The sequence below is a fragment of the Macaca mulatta genome, chromosome 5 (genome assembly GCF_049350105.2).
Source record: "Macaca mulatta isolate MMU2019108-1 chromosome 5, T2T-MMU8v2.0, whole genome shotgun sequence".
Lineage (NCBI taxonomy): Eukaryota > Metazoa > Chordata > Mammalia > Primates > Cercopithecidae > Macaca > Macaca mulatta.
Genome location: NC_133410.1, coordinates 47,109,870 through 47,136,337, shown reverse-complemented (window position 1 = coordinate 47,136,337; position 26,468 = coordinate 47,109,870). Strand labels below are relative to the sequence as shown.

At 39.2% G+C, this 26,468-nt stretch overlaps 1 protein-coding gene across 15 annotated transcripts in view; it reads left to right on the top strand.

The window, feature by feature from the left end:
• CORIN (corin, serine peptidase) overlaps positions 1–26,468 on the top strand; it is a 261,847-nt gene that overhangs the window by 196,426 nt on the left and 38,953 nt on the right. For 9 of the 15 annotated variants that reach the window (XR_013417836.1, XR_013417832.1, XR_013417833.1 and 6 more), the window contains 4 exons: positions 4,313–4,420; positions 12,715–12,828; positions 14,712–14,822; positions 15,917–16,046. Coding sequence is in view for 9 of the 15 variants with exons in the window: in XM_001102154.5 (XP_001102154.1) it covers positions 4,313–4,420; positions 12,715–12,828; positions 14,712–14,822; positions 15,917–16,046 (463 nt within the window). In the remaining 6 variants the exon portion in view is untranslated. Of the gene's footprint in view, positions 1–4,312; positions 4,421–12,714; positions 12,829–14,711; positions 14,823–15,916; positions 16,052–26,468 lie in introns of all 15 variants that reach the window. The other 6 variants (XR_013417835.1, XM_078003367.1, XM_078003365.1 and 3 more) reach the window with 2 other exon arrangements.

The following is a 26,468-nucleotide window of genomic DNA, read 5'->3' as shown; positions in this document are numbered from 1 at the left end:
TAGTCAAAGGAGATTATTTTGGAGCTTTAAGATTTAATGACTGCCCTGCTGGGTTTTGGGCTTGCATGGGGCCTGTAGCCCCTTTCTTTTAGCCAATTTCTCCCTTTTGAAATAGGAATGTTTACCCAATGCCTGTACAGCTGTTGTATCTTTGAAGTAAATACCTTCTTTTGATTTTACAGGCTCATAGGTAGAAGGAACTTATTTTGATTTAGGATAAGGCTTTGAATTTGGGCCTTGGGACTTTTGAGTCAATGCTGGAATGAGTGAAGACTTTGGCGGAGCTATTGAGAAGGGATATTGTATTTTGAAATGTGAAGAAGACATGAGATTTGGGAAGGGGCAGAGCAGAATTACATAGTTTGGATATTTTTCCCCACCCAAACCTCATGTTGAGATGTAATCCCTAGTGTTGGAGGTAGGGTCTGGTGGGAGGTGTTTAGGTCATGGGGGCAGATCCTTCTCGAATGGCTTGAGCCATCTCTCACTCTGAGTTCACAGGAGATCTAGTCATGGTGCCTACCTCCAACTCTCTCTTTCTCTCTTGTTGCTGCTTTTGCCATGTGACGTTCCTGCTCCTCCTTCACCTTCTGCCATGATTGTAAGCTTCATGAGGCCTGTCTAGAAACCAAGCAGACTCTAGGCTTCCTTTAAAGCCTGCAGAACCATGAGCCAAATAAACCTCTTTATAAATTACGTGGCATCTAGTATTTCTTTATAGCAATGCAAGAATGGCCTAATACACATAGTATGGAAAGTTTAACAATATGGATTCTTCCAATCCATGAACATGGACTATCTTTCCATTTTTTATGTCCTCTTTAATTTGTTTCATCAGTGTTTTATGGTTTTTATCACAGAGACCTTTCACTTCTTTGGTTAAGTTAATTTCCAGGTATTTTATTTTATTTGCGGCTTTTGTAAATGAGATTACTTTCTTGGTTTCTCTTTCAGATTTTTTGTTGTTGGCATGTAGAAATGCTACTGATTTTTGCCTGTTGATTTTGTATCTTGCAACTTTACTGAATTTGTTTATCAGTTCTATAGCTTTTTGGTGGAGTTTTTAGGTTTTTCCAAATATAAGATCATATCATTTGCAATCAAGAATAATTTGACTTCTTCATTTCCAATTTGGATGCCCTTTATTTCTTTCTCTTTTATGACTGCTTCAGCTAGGACTTCTATTACTATGTTGAATAACAGTGGTGACAGTGGGTATCCTTGTCATGTTCCAGATCTTAGAGATAAGGCTTTCAGTTTTTCCCCATTTAGTTTGATACTAACTGTGGGTCTGTCAAATATGGCTTTTATTTTGCTGAGGTATGTTCCTTCTTACCCAGTTTTTTGAGGGAATTTTTTTCAGGAAGGGATGTTGAATTTTTTCAAATGCATCAACTGAAATGATCCTATGCTTTTTGTCCTTCGTTCTGTTGATATGATATATCACATTGATTGATTTCCATATGTTATATCATCTTTGCATCACTCCTGTAAATCCTAAATGGTCACCAGGAGCAGTGGCTCACGCCTGTCATGCCACCACTTTGGGAGGCCGAGGCGAGTGGATCACCTGAGGTCGGGAGTTCAACACCAGCCTGGCCAACATGGTAAAAACCTGTCTCTACTAAAAATACAAAAATTAACTGGGAATGGTGGTGGGCACCTGTAATCCCAGCTACTCGGAAGGCTGAGGCATGAGAATTGCTTGAACCTGGGAGGCAGAGGCTGCAGTGAGCCAAGATCATGCCACTGCACTTCAGCCTGGGCGACAGGAGCGAAACCATCTCAAGAAAACAAACAAACAAACAAACAAACAAACAAAACCAAATCCTTAATGGTCATGATGAATGACCTTTCAATGTGTTGTTGAATTCAGTTTGCTGGTATTTTCTTGAGGACTTTTACGTCAATGTTCATCAAGGAGATTGACTTGTAGTTTTCTTTTTTTGATGTGTCTTTGTCTAACTTTGGTATCAGGGTAATAGTGGCTTCATAGAATGAATTTGGATGTATTCCCTCCTCCTCTATTTTTTGGAATAGTTTAAGCAGAGTTGGTACTAGTTCTTCTTTAAATATTTGGCAAAGTTCAGCAGTGAAGCCATTGGGTATAGGCTTTTTTTCCCCCCCACTGAAAGACTTTTAATTATTACTTAAATAGCATTACTTGTTATTGTTCTTTTCAGATTTTAGATTTCTTCATGGTTCAATCTTAGTAGGTTGTATATTTCTAGGAATATATTAATCTCTCATAGGTTTTCCAATTTATTCGTATATAGTTGCTCATAGTAGCCTCTAATGATCCTTTGAATTTCTGCAGCATTGGCACCCAAGCCACAAGTCAAAGTTCTCACTCTTCCGCTTCCCACAAACAGGTAATGGAAGAATGGTAGTGGTCTCTCCTCATGATCACTACAACCCCAGGTCCATGACAAGTACTACCATACCACAAGAGTTCACTCAAGGCCCAAGGGTTCTTCAGTCAGCCTGTGGTGAATGCTGCCAGGCCTGGGACTCTCATTTCAGGACAGTGGGCTGGCCTCTAACTCAGGGCACATCCAAAAATGTCATCCAAGAGCCAGGGCTTAGAATTAGGGACCCCAAGAGTTCACTTGATGTTCTACCCCGCTGTGGCCGAGCCTGGTACCTAAGCTGCAAGACAACATTCATTTTACCCTTCCCTCTCCTGTTCTCAAGCAGGAGTTTCTCCCTGCAGCCATCACAGCTAGGAATGTGCTCAGTCATACCTGAAGCCAGCACATTTCAATCTCACCGAAGGCTCACAACAAGTACTGCCTGAGTACTGCTGCTGATAATTCAGGGCCCAAGGGCTGTTTAGTCAGCTGGTAACTAATCTTGCCAGGACTGGGTCCTTTTCTTCAAGTCAGTGGGTTCCCTTTTGTTTGAAGATAGGTCTAAAAATGTTGTCTGGAAGCTAGGGCCTGGAATGGGGGCCTTGGACAGGACTCTGCCTGATGCCCTATTCTACTGTGGCTAAGCTGATATCCAAGTTACAAGACAAAGTCCCCTTTACTCTCACCTATCCTGTCCTCAAGCAGAAGAAAGGAGTCTCTTTCTGAGCTGCGAGCTGTGCCTGCCTGGGGTTGGGAAAGGGGTGGCACAAGCACTATCTTGGCCACTCTGCGGCATGCACTAGGTTGCATGCCCCCAAGTCCACTGTCTCCAAGCCCAGCACAGCATCAGGACTTGCCCAAAAATTGCAGTCCTTGTGGGCTAGACCGCCTTTCAAATTTATTAAGGACCCCCAAACACTTTAGCCTGTGGTGGTAAGGCTTGCCAGAACTTAAGTTCTGACCACTGGGATGGGTGATTCCCCTTTGGCTGGGGTTGGTCTAAATGCTCCCTCCATGCATGGGCACTGGCTGAGCTCTGCCTGGTATTGCTTTCTGCTGTGACAGGGCACCACTGAGTTCCAAAGCAAAGTCCCACAATCACTCCACAAGTGCACAGATTCTCTGTACTACGCAGCTCTTGCTGGGGAATGGGGGTAGGGTGGTGTTGGTGATTCAAAATTGTCTTTCCTACCCTTTTCAGTGCCTTTTTTAATTATCTGAATTTAAAACCAGGTACTATGATTGCTCATATGAATTTTAGTTCTTATGAAGGTGCTTTTTTGTGTGGATGTTGTTCAGGTTGGTGTTCCTGCATAAAGGACACTTAGTGGAGGCTTCTATTTGGCCATCTTGCTCCATCTCCCCCTCAAAAAAAATCATTTTAAAATTAAAAATAATGAACTCAGAGATGAGTTTAATTAGTACTCTGGTGTTTCTTAAACTGTACTTTACTCACAGAGCCCATTATGTATGGATGCTTTTATACTAGGGATTCTGAATGCAAAGGTGAACATTAAACCTTGGTTCCTTCAAGTAAAAAACATTTGGGGACCATGGCAACACAGGATCGTTAAGTACAGAAATGGAATTGTGGGCCAGGTGGAAAGATGGGGCTGTGGAAATGATTTTGACACATTGAGAGCTGCTAGGTAGTCAGGAGCACTGACTCCACAAGGCATATTAGGCTCTGGCAATTGTTGGATTGTCCCATTTGGAAAGAGAATTAATCATTGGAATACATAGACGTTAAACTGCGTATCTGGAGAGATGAGGCCAAGAATGAAGGAGAAAGATGCTGATTGGTAGGCAGAAGAATGCCAAAGTGAAATGGCTATTTTGCTTTGCAAGAGACCACTCTTATCTTCAGTAAAAGCTCCTTGACAACATCCTACATGTAAATACGTAAATTAGCTGATGTTTCTGGGTTTTCAGCCCTTTAACAGTAATATTGTTTTTAATAGAATGCTCACCTAGTCATTTCAAGTGCCGCTCAGGACGGTGTGTTCTGGCTTCCAGAAGATGTGATGGCCAGGCCGACTGTGATGATGACAGTGATGAGGAAAACTGTGGTATGTATTTGCAATGGTACTTTTCGTGAATGTACAGTATTAACTAGAACAGAATAAGAAACTGTGTTAAAAATGTAAACTATTCACTGATAGTAGGACTAGGATTGAATGCTAATGCCTTTACTTCTTAAATTATTGAACAGTATGGCATATATTCTAAGTCTTTTTCCTAACTCTTGATTTCCTCTAAATTACGCTTCTGTGTAACCCTGATACATACAGTACTCCTCCCCCTTATTTGTGGGGATACGTTCCAAGACACCCAGTGGATGCCTGAAACCATAGATTGTATGGAACCCCATATATGCTGTACTATGCTTTTTCCTACACATACGTCCCTATGATAGAGTTTAATTTATAAATTAGGCGCAATGAGAGATTAATAACAACAATAATAAAATGGATCAATTATAACAATATACTGAAATAAAAGTAATGGGAATGTGGTTTCTCTCTCTCTCTTAAAAAATATCTTATTGTACTATGCCAACCTTTTTGGACCATGCTTAACCAGGGATAACTGAAACTGTGGAAACTGAAACTGCAGATAAGGGTGGAGGGGCACGACTATATTTGCAAACACTTATTAAAAGGAGAAGCAACTCACAAATGTAAGGAATTATTTTTATTATTAAATTATAAAACAGTTATCAGTTTTAAAGTCAGAATAATAGTGTCTTTGCGTATACTTCCCATGTTGCTAAGCAGACATCTAGATGCACAAAGGCAGAGTTCATACGCCAACATTCAGAGTTCAGACTCCATCATTCCCAGTTTAATTGGGATTCATTTTCATGTCCTCTCTTATTTGTTCTCTGTTGGCAAAGGATAAAACTCTTCTTGATATTTCTGCCATTGATTTCCAAAATCGCCAGTGGAAAAGCTGTAAATCCCAATGGTAATTTGAGTGGACTTAATTGTAATTACATTTCCCTGCAAATCTTTGTACTTGTAACCTCAGTGTATTAGGGAATAGAAGTCAGACAATGGCCTTTAATAAACAGTGTTTTTGAGGAAAGCAAAATGATTGCAGATCTATTCACAGAATGGTTTGGTTATTTAGCCTTTCCTGTTTAAGAGGAATTGACACTGTTTCATGAAAAACACATAAGGCAGTACATCTTTTGAAATCATTTCATTCTTTTGGCCTTTGAAGTATGAAATACTGCCTTGCTTCATTAAGTGAATTTTCTATGGTAAGCGTTGCCCTTCTGGTCTAGACAAAATGTCAGAAGCAATTAACTGAAATCCTCTCAGCTCCTATAAATATGGACAAGTGCATCTTCTGGAAAACCCCAGCTGTCAGAATGATGGTACAATGACTGGGGTAATTTTATTATGGAGGAATGTACAGTGTTTTTAGAAGTACTGTTGTTTGCTTGTTTGTGGTTTGTTTTTTTTTTGTAAAGAAATAAATTAAAACTCATTGAATATCCCTTATATAAGTGATTTATTGAGAATGTGTTAGATTTGTTCACTTAACTATGACTTTGATGGGTCATGGTATTTGAGATGCAATTTAAAGTAGAGTATCTTAGATGGTTCAAAGATTTTGCATGATACTTTGTTGGGGTGGCTAGACCTAAATTTGTTGTAGGGGACGAAATATTTGAGAAATAAAAAAGCTTAGTTAAAAACAAAACAAAACAGCCTTACCAAGACAAAAAGTTCTGAGTTCTAGAACATATTCTGCAAAAAACAAATTGAAAGTACTATAGTATTGGTATAGGGTTTAAATGACCCTAAAATATCAGGTTTCTAGTTAAGTAATTGGTTTTCACCAGTATTTTAATCACACAATTGAAGACACACCAAAATAATAGAATATATTGTCTAATCCCTATCAAAAACTAAAAATAATTGACAGCACTATTGAGAGCTCTAGTTAAGGAAAGTTAAAAGTGGGTAAGAAATAATACCTTTGGAGTTAAATTAATTGCTCCAGCAGTACTAATTTATGAGAAGTTTTCCAAAGTGACTAACAATAGAAAACTTTACATACTCCGTTCCCCTTTGGGACTCATGCATGTATTTGAATGGACTTGTTCAGTGATTTGGAAGGACACACCACTTCAGATCAAATAAGGAAGTCAGGTTGATGAAGGCTCAACAGAGGACTAATAGGAAGTCATCTGTTTCCGTTTGCCTCCTTGCTGTTTGTCTTTCTGTTTTTGTATGTGCATAGGCACACCATCCGGTAAAGCAAGCACCAGCTCCAGCGAAGCTGGGTTTCACCGGAAGCTTCTTGCCTTTCTGACTTACTCTGTCCCTTGTGGTCTTAAGTGTTTGAGCTGTACTCAATAATTGGACAATTAACTATTTATTGTCATGGATCTGCAGCTCCCTCAGAATTTCCAACAAGGTTATTGAGTTTCCCCTCAAAACAATACTTATTTAACTCAGTTATAAAATAAATATTGTATGAGAAATTAACTTTACTTCTTGTTTCTTTGGCGCTTTTGTAATGGAGAAACATGGTAGCCAAAGCACTTAGCTTATAAATACACTTTTAAAATATATGCATTAGAATTTAGCAATCAGTAATATTGTTTTTAAATATCTCCAGCTCTTGTGGTAGATTTTCACTGTTGAGGTTGCTTTGATTGTGTAATTGCTGATGTAAACAAGAGTTGAAAATGTCAGTACTAGAAAAGATTTCAACAAGTGTTGGGATGAATTATACAAATCCAATATGGGAAGGAAGTCTAAGAGACAGGGGAACACTGAGCAGAATCTGCACTGTGTCAGTACTGCATTGTCTTAAGGATTGATGGTATGTCAGTAATTGAGCATACATGATATAGATGGAGCTGCCTGCAAAACTAGCAACTTGATAAATGAGTTTATTTTCAACATAACATTTTCCAAGCATCGATAGCCATGCAGTGGAGCATGAGGGAAAGACATGGGCAAATAAATGATCAAGAATGACATCAAAGAAAGGAAAACTAAGGAAAACAACAAAAAGATTATATTGTTCAGTTTTTATATGACTGTATAGCTTTGAGTGTGTGAAGCGGAGGTTATCTCTCGCTAGACTTTACCTCCACGATTTGGGTCAGCTACAAGAGCAGGTGGTACCTGGGCTGTGATGCAAGCAAACAGCAACTCCCAATGGAGCAATTAAATGAAAATGTAGCTATAACAGGTGCTTTATATCGACTGTCAAAATAAAATCCTTTATTACACTAACACAGAATCAAAATTCCTAACTGATCACTATTCTAAGTAAAAAAGTATACATCATATGGAGAAAAGATTGACAGCAATACAAATGTCTGAGTGTCATTAAGTGACTTTCTGTTTATCGTCAGATGAGTAAAAAACCAGTTCTTCACCTATCTTTGGTCTCCTCTTGATCTTAAATAAAATAAAACCTTTAAATATAACCTGAGCCATTTCTCCGAGTCAGAATCCCCTTAGGTTGTATTAGAAGATCTGATTCTGATATTTATGGGTTTTACAGCTTGATTTCAAAGGGTTTCCAAAAGGTATGTTTTCTTTTTGGATTTGTGGATAGCATTTCTATGAGTTGTCTCACAGAAGGGCTTAACTGGCTTTCTTAACACTCCAAATACCATCAGCCTCTATGCTTTTGTGTCTCTTTGTTTGGGGAGGAGACCACTCTTTGCTCTGTAGCTGGCAGAAGAGTGAGAGTCATTATGTCCATAGCTTTGGCATATCCACAAATGTGCTTTCAGGATGAATTTTCAGGATTGATTTCTCATCACTCAGTAGGGTTTAATTTTCCATGTTAAGGGACAAATTTTCTCCTTCCCTTTAGATACTTGGTTAACCGTTTCATTGTCTTCTGTGGTGTCTTGGGAAGGCAGACTGGAATGGCAGAGTGTCCTGCATAGACTTAGACTTGAATTTACATCCTGACTTAGCCTTAGAGGCTGTGTGACATTTGGCCAGTCACTTTACTTCTCTGGGTAAGATGCAGAGAACACCCACGTTATCTCCCACAGCTTGGAATGCTTATAACATGCCCTGTTCAATCTCAGAAGACAATAACCAGGAACTCACCTGCTGTGGCGGTGGGAAATCAGGAGGCAATTCCTTTCAAAGGCTGCCCCAGCAGTCTCCCTTGAGGGAAGGAGTCCTGTCTAGCATAGCCTTGTTTCTGACAGCTGTTTATGGCAAAAGAGAGTGGGCTGGCCTGTCAGGCTAAAGCATGGGCTGGGCGAGGTCCCTGGCTCACATAGTAAACTCAGGTAGATGGATAGTGTCTTTTCCTGGAGATAGTGTTGGTTTTGAGTTGGATATTCTCTCTCTTTAGGATTAGAGCCATGCAATTTAAAGTCCCATCCATTCCTTCATCCTGCCTCTTTCACAGGAGACTGGGCCACCCATATGTGAAGAGCATGCCATAAAAATGGCACTGCTAAAAGCAGGAAGTGACTCAGGAATTGGGTAGGCTGCTGCAACTTTCTAGCTGGATGGTGGCTGGTTGGCCTGTGCTGGTATTGCTGCCCTGATAGTCAGGCCTGGACCACAGTGGGAGGCAGGTCCTCTGTTCCAGCAGCTATAGCAGGTGCAGAGGCAGAGCCCTTTGCAGCCATGCCTTGAGGGAAGGGGCACTGTTGTCCAGGATCCTGCATGCTGTAGAAGGCTCTTCACACTTGTTAGGCCTATACTCTGGCTGTTACAGCTCCTATGATCTGCTCCAAGGTCACGTCCACAGCCACTTCCTGGGGCAGACGCTGGTCCAGGATGGCTCAGTCCAGACTGTTCCAGCCTTTGCCAATGCAGTATTACCTTGTCTCCTTCCTCCTTGTGAGTGGTTCCACTCCGAAGGGTGAGAATTTAAAAATTTCATGCAGCTCAACTCAAGAGGATGAGTGGACCTACTTACTCTATAGTTGCATAGCTAAGAGATTCTTACAGAACAAAAAGCATCTGCTTTAAGTCGATTTGCTGACTTTATTTGTAATGACAACTGTTTTTATAGAGAAACAGTTTAGGGGCGGAGTGGGGGGAGGAGACTGCCTCTGTCAGGGCAGCCTGTTTCACAGAGTTTTTGTGAAAATGAGAGACAGAGTAAGCAAAAAACCCAGATGAATGCTTAGCACACTTAGTGTGACCAGTCAACCTGATTTGCCTGGGACTGATGGGTATCTTTTGGAACAAGGGATATGTCATGCTCAAATCAGTTAAATCCCTGGCAAACTGAGATGAGTTGATCACTTTTTTGGAACACTGTATCCTCAATTATTGATTGTTGCTATTGTCTCTGTGCTGGGGAGGTTATTATTCTGACATCGACAATTATTTGGTTTCATAACCTACAGCTGTATTAAACAGCCCATCCCATCCATGCCTGTTTTTAATTTTTTTTGGAATCATATCGTTTTCCTCTTAGAATATAAATTTAAAACATATTTGCACCAAAATGTCACTTTACAAAGAAAGTGGTTTCTTCTCAAAATAATACTGTCTCCCCATGTAACTCATGTCTCTCTCTTTTTATCCTACTTCTTTTGTGCTCGCTGTAACTCTACAAAGGAGGTATTATGTTATGCAAACTTTTATGAGAAAAGAGAAGACATGGAGAGGTAAAAAATGAATGCGTATGGAGTACTCCTTTAATGTTTATAGCAACCATATGAAGCAGGCATTATTATTTGTATTTTAGGTGTTATGGAAACCAAGGTTTGGAGAAGTTAAGTAACTTATCCAAGCTCACACAGCTAGTGAGATTTGGAACTAGGATTCAAATCTAGTTGTCTGACTCTAAAGCTGTGCTTCCACTGCTCCTACCCCTTATGCATACTTCATGTTCGCATCTTACAAAGAACTGCAATTAATGACTTGTACCTGGATCTCATCCAGATCTTTCTCCGTGGAGCTGTGATGTGGAGGGATTCAATTTCTCTAACTGTTAGTTTCCTCACTTATAAAATGGTGAGCATAATGCTGACATTATAGGGTTATTTTAAGAATTAAAGCTAATATCTAGAATGTGGATACATAGTGGATAATACATGTTATCTCATTATCATGATTATTATTATTTGTGAGGATACACTGTGGGGGGCCTTCTGTCCCAGATGATCTATTTATGTGGTATTTCATCATCTCATTCCAAATGTCAAAGTTCTTCCTTGTAGTCTTAAGAAGAATGTGCCTTGGTAAGAAGAATGTGCCTTGGGAATCGTCAGAAAAACGCATGCTATTTTATTTCATTCTCTATTAGCAAGTGGTGTGTTTTGTGAGCAAAGGAGCAGCTCTGGAGAAGGGTCAGCACCATGCATGGAGTGTTGAGCCCTCTTTTTTTATGTCTTTTGCTCTCTGGTAGAATGAGCAGACTGTAGCATTTGGCAGGAGCTGGGTCACAGAGGACAGATTTCAGGCTCTTTCTCAAAACTCAGGAGACTTTTATTGTCAGAACTTTTCAGATGCTGTCTGGATCCTCTACTAGCTGAAAACTCTAAATAATGTCCCTGTGAATTCTTGGAATGGATGTCCCTGGGCCTAAGACCACTCCAGATTATCAGCCAGTGAAAGACTCTCATTATTTATTTCCTATATCTTTGGATGACGAAACACACTAAATCTAATTTTAGCTTATAGTAAGCATTTTGGGTCACTTATTTTTATAATTGTTTTTAGTGAAAATTTTGAAAACCAATTTTTTTCTTATAATGGATTCCAAGAAACCTGAGTCAATCATCTACAAAATGTATCTGACTCATTTGTAGTAGGTCAGATGAACAATAACATTCTTGAAGAAACTTCTTATTTGATCACTGCTTTGCATTTCACTGACAAATAAATTATATTTTCCTGGGAGTCAGAGACATTTTTTTCCTTACATGAAATGAAGTTCTACTTAAAACACACACGTATTGAGGGCCTGCCACATGCTAGCCATTGTTCTAGCCAAGGGGGTGGAGGATACTCAAATTTTTTTGCCACATTGTCTCTTCCTTCATGTACTTCACGGCCTGGCCTGGGCCAGGGATCTGACCGGAATGACAAAACATATTAGACTCTTGTCAGACTTTAGCAGGCATATGAAATGCACTGCACATGAATCATCAATGGTATTTATTAAATACATCACAAGTGCTTGCTATTTCATAGGCAAATTACAGTTCAAGTTATTACATTAATGTGCAAATTATATTCATTTCTCTTACTAATTGATGAAGTTTCCAACTTTAGATGTCTGACTACCATAAAGTAATAGCTTTTGTACCTGGCTCTTAAACTAGTTTTGTTTGGCATAGAAGGAGCCTCTTTTGCTAAAAAAACAGATGGCCTCCTGATTTGTAGAATGAAATTACATTTTAAGGTGACATGCATTTAGATCACTAGACTTTGGCATATTTGCTTAAAAGCATAATATTATTTTATAGATAAGTCTTATGCATTGACAACAATTTCACTCAGAAAGAAAAAGGAACAGCTAAAGATGAATGTTAATGTATGGTTTTAAATTTTTTCTCCATGTCCCCTATGTCACTTTTTTTTTTTCTTTTTGTTGAGACAGAGTCTTGCTCTGTCACCCAGGCTGGAGAGCAGTAGTGCAATCTCGGCTTACTGCAACGCCCACCTCCCAAGTTCAAATGATTCTCCTGCCTTAGCCTCCCAAGTAGCTGGGATTACAGGCACACACCGCCACGCCTGGCTAATTATTGTATTTTTTAGTAGAGATAGGGTTTCACCATCTTGGCCGTGCTGGTCTCCAACTCCTGAGCTCAAGCGATCCGCCCACGTCAGCCTCCTGAAGTGCTGGGATTACAGGCATGAGTCACTATGCCTGGCCCCGTATGTCACTTTTGATCTTCTGTTAGGTCAGCTATACAATTTATGTTATAATATGAATATTATTGGGTATTTCTACTTTTAAAATTATATTATTCATGGTATTCAGGGGTCAAAACTTTTTAAGAAAAAAGACATTATGCTTTTTTTTTTTTGAGACAAAGTCTCGCTCTGCCCAGACTGTAGTGCAGTGGCATAATCTTGGCTCACTGCAACCTCCGCCTCCCAGGTTCAAGTGATTCTCCTGCCTCAGCCTCCGGAGTACAGGCACATGCCACCAAGCCTGGCTAATTTTTTCGTATTTTTAATAGAGACGGGGTTTCACCGTGTTAGCCAGGATGGTCTCGATCTCCTGACCTTGTGATCCGCCCACCTCGGCCTCCCAAAGTGCTGGGATTACAGGCATGAGCCACTGCGCCCAGCCGACATCATGCCTTTATAGTGTAGTTTTTCTACATTGATTGAATTTATCATTATTTTCAACTCCACGTCTATTGCAAATAACCTTTTCTTCCGTCTAGGTTGTAAAGAGAGAGATCTTTGGGAATGTCCATCCAATAAACAATGTTTGAAGCACACAGTCATCTGCGATGGGTTCCCAGACTGCCCTGATTACATGGATGAAAAAAACTGCTGTAAGTGCTTATGCGAATTTGTCAACACAGCATTTTTATTTTAAACACCAGTTAAGTCTCATTTTGAATACAAGCCAAAAATGTGTAAGTATCCATACAAATCTTTTAGTATTTTCACATCTTTTGATCAAACTCCACTTGCAAATACATATTCTAAGAAGCCAACTAAATATGTGTAAAATATATACACTGTAATATTCTTCTGGCATTATTTATAGTATGGGAAAATTAAAATACCTCCAAATATCCAAAAATAGGGAACATAAACTACAACCGTACAAGAAAATAATATGCAAATATTAAAATTAGATTAGAGAAGAAAAATTTCTCTTGGATTCATTTTATATCATTAGTTGAATAAAACAAAATATTCAGTATTATGTGCATTATTGTCCTGAGTTTCGAAAGTACATATATCCACACACAGAAAAAGATCAGAAAGTCATAATTAAAAGTTTACAGTTATAGTCTTTGGGTGGTGTAATTATTAAATTTTTGTGCTTTTCTCTCTTTTCTACATTTTCTAAATGAATGACCGTTGCTTTTAGAACCGGAAAATAATTATGTCTCTTAAGATGTTTTACCTACAGATAGATAAATGAAACAGAAACAAACAGAAAAGCCCAAATTGAAATGACAAACAATGAAGACATTTATCTTTTATTATCTCATATATATATATATATATATATCTATCTCACATGTTTTATATGATCATATAAAGAGTCAAGTGTAGGATGGACTCTTGAGGCTGTATGTGGCAGTTTAGTACCTTGTCTGTGATTTCAGTTCAGTTTCAACTCAGGCTGGCTCCCACAATGGTGAAAAGATGACATTACCATGGGCGCCTGGGGCACCATGCTTCCTTGATCATGTCCACCTGGAAGGAGGAAGGACCGTGTTCATATCTCCAAGATATCATTAAGGGATTCGCTCAGGTCAACTTTGGGCAGAGTGACAGCTAGCCGGCAGGAGCCTCTGTGTAGTTAGAAAAGACACTTGCTACAAACAGCTGAACTGCAAAAAGAAGCACCATTCAGGGAGAACCAATAAAAAAAAAAGATGCTGTTTTCTCCAGGTTGTTCCTGTCCCCAACTAGGGCACGTGGCACAGCAGCAGAGTTTGGGAAGGAGCTGTCCTGTGAAGCACAGTCACACAACCACAGGCCAAGGCCTATGATATCAGAGCATATGTTTACTCCTGGACTACTAATTGTATTCAGAAAACAAACAAACAAACAAACTGTAGACAGAAAAATGCCATGCCCAGCTTAAATTAATCAGGATCTTCCTTTGGAACTGGGGATGGCGGGTGTGGGGGTCTGAACGAAATTGGGCTCCCTTAAAAAAAGGAGGAAGAAAGGAAATGGTTGTTAAGTAGGCAATCAAGGAGATTTACTATAATTTTTAAAACTCAAAAGAGAACTGTGTATGATTCACAGAGTCATTTAATAGTAGAGACGTAAAAAAAAAAAAAAAACCCATTATGCATCTCTGTGGACAGAGATTGTTTTCTTTCTAAGGTGGCTTCAGTCTGTTCATCCCTCATGCTCTGCTCATGCAGATTTTAACCCCGTTCTCTGATCTTGGGTATTTCTGCTGCTGTGAGTACCGTTTATTCAGTCTGATTGTTAGAATCAGAACATTGAGTCACTTGAACGTAGTAATTCTGTTTAAATGCTCTTTGTGTGTATTGATGTCTATTAAATAATATTTTACAAATTCTGTTTATACTGTTTTCATGTCCGTTTGGAAGTCTCAGCGATCGCGATCACATACTTTCTTCTTTCCATGCTTCTACTGGCACATGAAGATGTGCATGTTAGTGATAATCACATTTATTTCTAAAATGCTTTCCTTCTCACTTTTTGTTCCCCATGCCAGCATTTTGCCAAGATGATGAGCTGGAATGTGCAAACCATGCATGTGTGTCACGTAACCTGTGGTGTGACGGTGAAGCCGACTGCTCAGACAGTTCAGATGAATGGGACTGTGGTGAGCTACTTGTTTCTGCCATCTGTTGTACTCTCTCAGGCCTGTCAGCCACTGAAGCTAAATGAATCCTAAATTACTTCCTGGATTTTACTGGCCAAGTTCATCTATTTTGTTTTACTGTTATAAAAGCTGATAGTGGTGATCTATGTGTGTTATTTCCAACTCACAGAAAATTTCCCCACCAAGCTACTTCACTATTTGAAATATTTATATTATAGGGAAAAGCATTTTCTGTTCAAAATGTTGTAATCATATAATTTCTGGAATAGGATTTAAAAATTATTCATTAAAACCCAACTTCAATAAATTTAATGACAGTCTGCCAATCTTTTGTCATCTATACCTACTAGAATAGAATAGTCAAGTGGCCCCTCTGCCTTCCCTACACTCTCTAAGTCCAAGACTTCTAACTATCTAGCTCCTTACACAGACAGGAATTAAAGACATCTCCTACCAGCACCTCCAGTGTTGCAGTTTGTGATCTTGAGTTTGATTAATTTCCTCATCCCGCACTCATCACTCCTTCCATTCGCTCAGCTCTTTCTCAGTCCTTTGCATCAACCAGCCAAATCACGATTCTCATGTGTGTTGTCATCAATTGTGCAGTGTTTCATAAGTGCTCTGAGGCTGGTTAAGTACAGAGGATGCTCCTTTATATAATAGGAATTAACACATATACTACATTAATCCTAAATTTGCATCCCTCTCACGCACTTGCATTCTCATATGCTTTCTTGAAGGAAATGATAGAAATGGATTTACAACTCACTTCTTGTAATTATGCAAATCCTGGTTAACTCATGGGATGAGGCCTGGCTCTGGCTGTCTTCTGACTCATCAAGAAAAGTTAAGAACTGCCTGTCTCTTTCATTAGAGTCTATGGTTCTTTGAGGGTAGAGAACATTTCTAACATTTTTTTTTAGCCCTCTAGCACACTGAAGGCAGTGATTTGCACAGGGTAGGTACACATCAAATGGTTAATGAAAAAAAATAAAAATGAATGTATGCCAATGAAGCAGAGGCATGTAAAGTTATGTGCTTCCATGGGAAGAAATGTTTTTAATTAGGGTTTCCCCTGTCTTTTGTTTCCCTAGTGACCCTCTCTATAAATGTGAACTCCTCTTCCTTTCTGATGGTTCACAGAGCTGCCACAGAACACCATGTGTGTGCAGATGGCTGGCAGGAGATGTTCAGTCAGTTGGCCTGCAAGCAGATGGGTTTAGGGTAAGGTCAGTAGTTTGTAGCACTGATAAATTTCTCAGAAAGCTTCATGGAACTTGGCAGTAATATCTTCCTTATGGATGCATAGAGAGTTAGTGCTCTCGAACAAAGAGTACTTCAAAAACCCAGGAAATGAATCAGGTGAGAGGACCACATTTAATTACAGGCACCTGCCCTGAGGAGTGTGTGCTGGAAACGTACTTTGATGGAGTCTCTAAAAGTAAATGAAGTAATTGTATTTTAAGTACTTCTGAAACGAAATGCTTTCATTATTTATAAAAGCATTATGATCATTTCATTTGAGAAATCTGGATGAAAAAATCTTGTAATTTTCCCCCAAGAGGTTATTGAAAATTTCTTCTTAAGCAACACATTTTTAAAGAAGTTGAAGTTGCTGGCATTTCTGTTTACTCTAAGTAAGGCAGTAAATGTAAATCAAGAAATAGTTCAGTATATTCGCTTCTCAGTAGAATGATAAGATTCACTCTGGCTTTGATACAGATGTACTGAAATGGATCCTTCGAAAGTTAGATACTTGCTATTTTGTGAGGTTTTTCTTTTTCAGTTCCATTGGGGATGGAAAGCAATAATTTTTGGGGTCTTAGAATACGTAAGTATTTCTTTTACCATCGATATATTTGAGATTTGGGGGAAATGTAGAAATTAGAGAAATTGAAGACAAAGGAGTTCTAAAATTCTAGACTAAATAAAAAATTGAGTAAATGCCATTTCCTGAGATCCACTGAACAAAATTGAAACACTTTTACAATAATGAGTCATTCAGTTATGGGATAGCAACTAGCAGCACATTTTTGTTATCCTAGTTCAAAGAATTACTAATATGTAGCTCCCAACATCTTGAGTCCACTTCTCCCCTGAAAAGACCCACATCTTTAGGAATTGAATAACCAATGCTCATTTATAATAAAGGAACCTTAAACTTTACGAGAGTGGAAAATTGTATTTGCCAAGATCTATTAAATTAGACTTCATTTTTACAACTTCATTATTGTGTCTAAATGAAATAGGATATGATTGTGTTCAGAGATAAATGAAAAATCTTTTGCATATGGTTATGAAGCATCTTTCTTCTCAATAAAACATTATATATACAAGGTTTTATTTGCAAAGTATAAGGTTGGAACTGCAAAGATTTTACAACCAGAAAGTTCTTTTGACAAGCCACCCTGAACATAGTTGTTCTATTGTAAATAGATAGGTTTCTGTTTTTAAATATACTTCTTTATGTTTCTTCTAAATATTTGCATATTAGAGTTTTTATTGTGTTAAAATGCACATACATAAAATTCACCATTTAACCACTTTAAAGTGTATAATTCAGTGGCATTTATTTTATTCACAATGTTGTGCAACCATCACCACTATTTGTTTTAGAACACTTTTATTATCCCAAAAGGAAACTATGTACTCACTAGGCAGTTACTTTCCATTTTCTCATACCCACAGGCCCAGGAAACCACTAATCTGCTTTCTGCCTCTATAAATTGGCCTATTCTGGATATTTTAATATAAATGGAAATATACAACATGTAGCCTTTTCATCTGGTTTCTTTCACTTAGCACATTTTCAATCATCTGTCTTGTAGCATGTACCAGTACTTACTTCCTGCTTGTGATTGAATAATATGCCATTAAATGGATATACATTTTGTTTATCCATTCAGACATCTGGATTATTCCCAACTTTGGCTATTGTGTGCACACTGGATTTTAAAAAAAATATGTACTCCATTTGCTCCATTTTCTCAACATAGTTGGAAATTGAAACTTCAATATAATATTTTAGATATCTTTAGATATATAAAATGCAAATAGACATACAGATATTTTTTATTTTAGATTATTTTATTTCCCAGAAGGGCTAGGAAAATCTGAGATAGAGGTGTGGTTGGAAAACCATATCCATTATTTGACTGATTTAATGGGAAAAATGGGTAAGTGGTGATAAGTCCCTTAAAGAAATGAGTACTAGTAGTTTTTGAACTTTTTAGTTGCCTTGAAGTTTACTCTTTAGTTGACTTGAGTGGCTCATGAATTGACAGAAATCTGGAGAGCCAGGCTACGCTAGCCATGATGGTAATGGTCAAGATGAGGCTAGCTTCCTGCTGAGGGAACAGGCTCAGGCAGCTGCCATGTGACCACTGTCTCTGGAGACCAGCTGCTGTGCTGCAAATTCACAATTCTGCCACCGATGACTCAAAGAAACTCTAAGTCACCCTGCACCTTTGAGTCATTTCCTCCAGATCACAGTCCTTGCTAGAAGGGTCTGTCTGGCCATGATCGGCCTATGCTGCAAAAGGAGGGAAGTGGGAATGGGTGTTCCTTCTCAGCTTCTGGAGTGGAATTTATGCCAGCCTGCCTTTGTACATTCAGACATATTCTGCATCAAAAATTTGAAGTTTAAAAAGCAACTCCCAACTAATTCCATTCAGTATTTCCCTTCCCTTTTTGTTTTTGAGTATCTGCTTATGGGCCTTGTACTGGACTAGGCATTGGGTCGAGGATGCAAAGTGAATAACATCGTCAGAGTTTATAATGGAGCAGGGAAGACATGTAGGTGAACAGCCAATAACACAAAGTTAGAAAAAAGTCCAGATATTTTGCCATCTGAGAATGGTGTAGACTTATTGCATAGAACATGGCATTTCTATTAAAATTATACAAGAAAAACATAAAACTTTAATCTTACCTTGATAGTATAAATTTGTTATATCACTCATTCATTCATCAGTTCATTCAGTAAACATTTATAGAGAATGGCATTGTAGTGTATGTAGGGTCCAGAACCAGCATAACCTAATTCCAAGTGGATCACTCATCTACTTCAGGGGGTATATTTTGGAGGGAATTTATCAAGAATGCAGGTCTACCAAATTTCATGTGTTGCAGGGATTCTACTGAAATGCTTTCTTGATAGAGGCAGTTGATTTAAAACACTTGCACTTAGGATTTTTTTAGACCCAAATTATACCTTCCATGTCTTACTCTCAAATGCTGGGCTCTCAACTCAGTGCTTGTCTGGATGAGAAGATTTAGAGTTCTTTGTTGAATTTGAAAAACTTTTTGCTTTCATCTGTTGATATCTCAAGAGTTCAGCCCAGATTGGAAGTAAGATGGCCATTTGATTAGAAAAATGTATAAATGAAGCCCCTAAATACTTGTGACAGCTGTATTAGTCCACTTTCATGCTGCTAATTAAGATCGTACCAGAGACTGGGAAGAAAAAGAAGTTAAATGGACTTAACAGTTCCACAGAGCTGGGGAGGCCTCATAATCATGGCGGAAGGCAAGGAGAAGCAAGTCACATCTCACGTGTATGGTGGCACACAAAAAAGAGAGAGCTTGTGTGGGGAAACTACCATTTTTAAAACCATCAGATCTTGTGAAACTTATTCCCTATCATGAGGACAGCACAGGAAAGACCTGCCCCCATGAGTTACAATTCGAGATGAGATTTGGGTGGAGACAAAGCCAAACCATATCATTCTGCCCCTGGCCCCTCCCAAATCTCATGTCCTCACAATTCAAAACCAATCATGCCTTCCCAATAGTCCCCCAAAGTCTTAACGCATTTCAGCATTAACTCAAGAGTCCACAGTCTGATGTCTCATCTAAGATAAGGCAAGTCTCTCCCATCTATGAGCCTGTAAAATCAAAAGCAAGTTAGTTTCCTAGACACAGTGGGGGTACAGGCATTGTGTAAATATAGTCATTCCAAGTGGGAGAAATTGGCCAAAACAAGGGGACTACAGGCCCTATGCAAGTCTGAAATCCAGCAGGGCAGTCAAATCTTAAAACTCCAAAATGATCTCTTTTGACTCCATGTCTTGCATCTGGATCACGCTGATGCAAAAGGTGGGTTCCCATGGTCTTGGGCAGCTCTGCCCCTGTGGCTTTGCAGGATACAGCCTCCCTCCTGGCTGCTTTCATGGGCTGGTATGGAGTGTCTGAGGCTTTTCCAGGCACATGGTATAAGCTGTCAGTGGATCTACCATGCTGGGGTCTTGAGGATGGTGGCCCTCTTCTCACAGCTCCACTAGGCTGTGCCCCAGTAGGAATTCTTTGTGGGGACTCTGACCCCACATTTGCCTTCCACACTGCCTAGCAGAGGTTTTCCATGAGGGCCCCACCCCTGCAGCAAACTTATCTCTGGGCATCCATGCATTTCCATACATCCTCTGAAATCTAGGCAGAGGCTCCCAAATCCTGATTCTTGACTTCTGTGCACTTGCAGGCTCAACTTGCACCCTGTGGAAGTTGCCAATGCTTGGGGCTTCCACCCTCTGAAGCAACAGCCTGAGTTGTACCTTGGCCCCTTTTAGTCATATCTGGCACAGCTGGGACACAGCACCAAGTCCCTAGGCTGCACGCAGCACAAGGACCCTGGTCCCAGTCCATGAAACCACTTTTTTCTCCTAGGCATCTGGACCTGTAATGGGAGGGGCTGCCATGAAGACCTCTGACATGTCCTGGAGACATTTCCCCATTGTCTTGGGGATTAACATTCTGCTCCTCATTACTTTTGCAAATTCTGCAGCAAGCTTGAATTTCTCCTCAGAAAATGGTATTTTCTTTTCTATTGCATTGTCAGGCTGCAAATTTTCCTAACTTTTATGCTCTACTTCCCTTATAACACTGAATGCCTTTAACAGCACCCAAGTCACCTCTTGAATGCTTTGCTGTTTAGAAATGTCTTCTAAAAAAAAAAAAAATAGAAATGTCTTCTACCAGATACCCTAAATCATCTGTCAAGTTCAAAGTTCCACAGATCTCTAGGGCAGGGCAAAATACCACCACTCTCTTTAGTAAAATATAACAAGAATCACCTTTGCTCTGGTTCCCAACAAGTTCCTCATTTCCTTCTGAGACCACCTCAGCATGGACTTTATTGTCCATATTGCTATCAGCATTTTGATCAAAGTCATTCAACTCATTTCTAGGGAGTTCCAAACTTTCCTACATTTTCCTGTCTTCTTCTCAGCCCTCCAAACTTTTCCAACCTCTGCCTGTTACCCAGTTCCAAAGTTGCTTCCATATTTTTGTGTATCTATAGCAGCACCCCACTCTACTGGTACCAATTTACTGTATTAGTCCATTTTCACACTACTGATAAAGACATTCCTGAGACTGGGAAGAAAAAAAAGAGGTTTAATGGACTTACAGTTCCACATGGCTGTGGAGGCCTCACAATCATGGCAGAAGGTAAGAAGGAGCAAGTCACATCTCATGTTGATGGCAGCACACAAAAAAGAGAGAGCATGTGCAGGGAAACTCCCATTTTTAAAACTGTCAGATCTCCTGAAACTCATTCACTATCATGAGAACAGCACAGGAAGACCTGCCCCCATAATTCAATCACCTCCTACCAGGTTCCTCCCATGACATGTGGGAATTGTAGGAGTTACAATTCAAGATGAGATTTGGGTGGGGACACAGCCAAACCACATTAACAGCATATTGACTTTGGTACCTGCATGTTCAGTATCAAAAAACTTATGGGCATTTAATTAATTGATGATACAAATCAGAGTTTAGACTGCCTTCTCATATTTGCCGAATGCTCAGTTGTAACATCTGGTATTTGAGTGAGTTAGTCTAAAGGAAATGTGACTCTTTATATATCTGGGCTCCACAAGCTGTATCTAAAGTTAGATGATTGGGAAACAGTGTGTCTGGGCCCTATGATTTTGGCAAAAATGCTTTTATGGAGTTAGTTGCAATTTGATTTTATGCCCTGATCTTTTAGTGTTGGTCAATAGAAGTTGGTCAAACATTCTTTTCAAAGCATGTTTCTGTATCTGGGCAAAACCACAAAGACAGCTTCTATTATATGACCTACTAGTCCCTAATAATCCCTGGTACAAGGGTTTACACTTTAACTTCCTCCAAAAATTTATTCCCACTCATCACCATGGTTGCAGCATTGTCTTGGACATGAGATGAATGGATCCTGGGTAAATAAGAACGTGATTTATAACTTGAATAATCCGTCAGGAGTTGACCAAAGAGGGCTTCTATTATTATTATTATTATTTATTATTATTATTATACTTTAAGTTCTAGGGTACATGTGCATAACGTGCAGGTTTGTTACATATGTATACTTGTGCCATATTGGTGTGCTGCACCCATCAACTCGTCAGCACCCATCAACTAGTCATTTAAATCAGGTACAACTCCCAATGCAATCCCTCCCCCCTTCCCCCTTCCCATGATAGGCCCTGGTGTGTGATGTTCCCCTTCCCGAGTCCAAGTGATCTCATTGTTCAGTTCCCACCTATGAGTGACAACATGCGGTGTTTGGTTTTCTGTTCTTGTGATAGTTTGCTGAGAATGATGGTTTCCAGCTGCATCCATGTCCCTACAAAGGACACAAACTCATCGTTTTTTTATGGCTGCATAGTATTCCATGGTATATATGTGCCACATTTTCTTAATCCAGTCTGTCACTGATGGACATTTGGGTTGATTCCAAGTCTTTGCTGTTGTGAATAGTGCAGCAATAAACATACGTGTGCATGTGTCTTTATAGCAGCATGATTTATAATCCTTTGGGTATATCCCCAGTAATGGGATGGCTGGGACATATGGTACTTCTAGCTCTAGATCCTTGAGGAATCGCCATACTGTTTTCCATATTGTTTGAACTAGTTGACAATCCCACCAACAGTGTAAAAGTGTTCCTATTTCTCCACATCCTCTCCAGCAGCTGTTGTTTCCTGACTTTTTAATGATCGCCATTCTAACTGGTGTGAGATGGTATCTCATTGTGGTTTTGATTTGCATTTCTCTGATGGCCAGTGATGATGAGCATTTTTTCATGTGTCTGTTGGCTGTATGAATGTCTTCTTTTGAGAAATGTCTATTCGTATCCTTTGCCCACTTTTTGATGGGGTTGTTTGTTTTTTTCTTGTAAATTTGTTTGAGTTCTTTGTAGGTTCTGGATATTAGCCCTTTGTCAGATGAGTAGATTGCAAAAATTTTCTCCCATTCTGTAGGTTGCCTGTTCACTCTGATGGTAGTTTCTTTTGCTGTGCAGAAGCTCTTTAGTTTAATGAGATCCCATTTGTCAATTTTGGCTTTTGTTGCCGTTGCTTTTGGTGTTTTAGACATGAAGTCCTTGCCCATGCCTATGTCCTGAATGGTATTACCTAGGTTTTCTTCTAGGGTTTTTATGGTATTAGGTCTAACATTTAAGTCTCTAATCCATCTTGAATTAATTCTTGTATAAGGAGTAAGAAAAGGATCCAGTTTCAGCTTTCTACTTATGGCTAGCCAATTTTCCCAGCACCATTTATTAAATAGGGAATCCTTTCCCCATTTCTTGTTTTTGTCAGGTTTGTCAAAGATCAGATGGCTGTAGATGTGTACATCTGTTCTGTTCCATTGGTCTATATCTCTGTTTTGGTACCAGTACCATGCTGTTCTGGTTACTGTAGCCTTGTAGTATAGTTTGAAGTCAGGTAGCATGATGCCTCCAGCTTTGTTCTTTTGACTTAGGATTGTCTTGGCAATGTGGGCTCTTCTTTGGTTCCATATGAACTTTAAAGCAGTTTTTTCCAATTCTGTGATGAAACTCATTGGTAGCTTGATGGGGATGGCATTGAATCTATAAATTACCTTGGGCGGTATGGCCATTTTCACGATATTAATTCTTCCTATCCATGAGCATGGTATGTTCTTCCATTTGTTTGTGTCCTCTTTGATTTCACTGAGCAGTGGTTTGTAGTTCTCCTTGAAGAGGTCCTTTACATCCCTTGTAAGTTGGATTCCTAGGTATTTTATTCTCTTTGAAGCAATTGTGAATGGAAGTTCATTCATGATTTGGCTCTCTGTTTGTCTGTTACTGGTGTATAAGAATGCTTGTGATTTTTGCACATTAATTTTGTATCCTGAGACTTTGCTGAAGTTTCTTATCAGCTTAAGGAGATTTTGGGCTGAGACAATGGGGTTTTCTAAATATACAATCATGTCATCTGCAAACAGGGACAATTTGACTTCTTTTCCTAACTGAATACCCTTGATTTCTTTCTCTTGCCTGATTGCCCTAGCCAGAACTTCCAACACTATGTTGAATAGGAGTGGTGAGAGAGGGCATCCCTGTCTTGTGCCAGTTTTCAAAGGGAATTTTTCCAGTTTTTGCCCATTCAGTATGATATTGGCTGTGGGTTTGTCATAAATAGCTCTTATTATTTTGAGGTACGTTCCATCAATACCAAATTTATTGAGCGTTTTTAGCATGAAGGGCTGTTGAATTTTGTCAAAGGCCTTTTCTGCATCTATTGAGATAATCATATGGTTTTTGTCTTTGGTTGTGTTTATATGCTGGATTACATTTATTGATTTGCATATGTTGAACCAGCCTTGCATCCCAGGGATGAAGCCCACTTGATCATGGTGGATAAGCTTTTGGATGTGCTGCTGGATGCGGCTTGCCAGTATTTTGTTGAGGATTTTTGCATCGATGTTCATCAGGGATATTGGTCTAAAATTCTCTTTTTTTGTTGTGTCTCTGCCAGGCTTTGGTATCCAGATGATGTTGGCCTCATAAAATGAGTTAGGGAGGATTCCCTCTTTTTCTATTGATTGATTTCAGAAGGAATGGTACCAGCTCCTCCTTGTACCTCTGGTAGAATTCAGCTGTGAATCCATGTGGTCCTGGACTTTTTTTGGTAGGCTATTAATTATTGCCTCAATTTCAGAGCCTGCTATTGGTCTATTCAGGGACTCAGCTTCTTCCTGGTTTAGTCTTGGGAGGGTGTAAGTGTCCAGGAAATTATCCATTTCTTCTAGATTTTCTAGTTTATTTGCATAGAGGTGTTTACAGTATTCTCTGATGGTAGTTTGTATTTCTGTGGAGTCGGAGGTGATATCCCCTTTATCATTTTTTATTGCGTCGATTTGATTCTTCTCTCTTTTCTTCTTTATTAGTCTTGCTAGCGGTCTATCAATTTTCTTGATCTTTTCAAAAAACCAACTCCTGATTCATTGATTTTTTGGAGGTTTTTTTTGTGTCTCTATCTCCTTCAGTTCTGCTCTGATCTTAGTTATTTCTTGCCTTCTGCTAACTTTTGAATGTGTTTGCTCTTGCTTCTCTAGTTCTTTTAATTGTGATGTTAGAGTGTCAGTTTTAGATATTTCCAGCTTTCTCTTGTGGGGATTTAGTGCTATAAATTTCCCTCTACACACTGCTTTAAATGTGTCCCAGAGATTCTGGTATGTTGTATCTTTGTTCTCATTGATTTCAAAGAACATCTTTATTTCTGCCTTCATTTTGTTATGTACCCAGTAGTCATTCAGGAGCAGGTTGTTCAGCTTACATGTAGTTGAGCGGTTTTGATTGAGTTTCTTAGTCCTGAGTTCTAATTTGATTGCACTATGGTCTGAGAGACAGTTTGTTATAATTTCTGTTCTTGTACATTTGCTGAGGAGTGCTTTACTTCCAATTATGTGGTCAATTTTGGAATAAGTGTGATGTGGTGCTGAGAAGAATATATATTCTGTTGATTTGGGGTGGAGAGTTCTGTAGATTTCTATTACATCTGCTTGCTGCAGAGATGAGTTCAATTCCTGGATATCCTTGTTAACTTTCTGTCTCGTTGATCTGTCTAATGTTGACAGTGGGGTGTTCAAGTCTCCCATTATTATTGAATGGGAGTCTAAGTCTCTTTGTAAGTCTCTAAGGACTTGCCTTATGAATCTGGGTGCTCCTGTATTGGGTGCATATATATTTAGGATAGTTAGCTCTTCCTGTTGAATTGATCCCTTTACCATTATGTAATGGCCTTCTTTATCTCTTTTGATCTTTGATGGTTTAAAGTCTGTTTTATCAGAGACTAGGATTGCAACCCCTGCTTTTTTTTGTTCTCCATTTGCTTGGTAGATCTTCCTCCATCCCTTTATTTTGAGCCTATGTATGTCTCTGCATGTGAGATGGGTCTCCTGAATACAGCAAACTGATGGGTCTTGACTCTTTATCCAGTTTGCCAGTCTGTGTCTTTTAATTGGAGCATTTAGTCCATTTACATTTAAGGTTAAGATTGTTATGTGTGAACCTGATCCTGCCATTATGATATTAACTGGTTATTTTGCTCGTTAGTTGATGCAGTTTCTTCCTAGCCTCGATGGTCTTTACATTTTGGCATGTTTTTGCAATGGCTGGTACCTGTTGTTCCTTTCCATGTTCAGTGCTTCCTTCAGGGTCTCTTGTAAGGCAGACCTGGTGGTGACAAAATCTCTAAGCATTTGCTTCTCTGTAAAGGATTTTATTTCTCCTTCACTTATGAAACTTAGTTTGGCTGGATATGAAATTCTGGGTTGAAAATTCTTTTCTTTAAGAATGTTGAATATTGGCCCCCACTCTCTTCTGGCTTGGATAGTTTCTGCCGAGAGATCTGCTGTTAG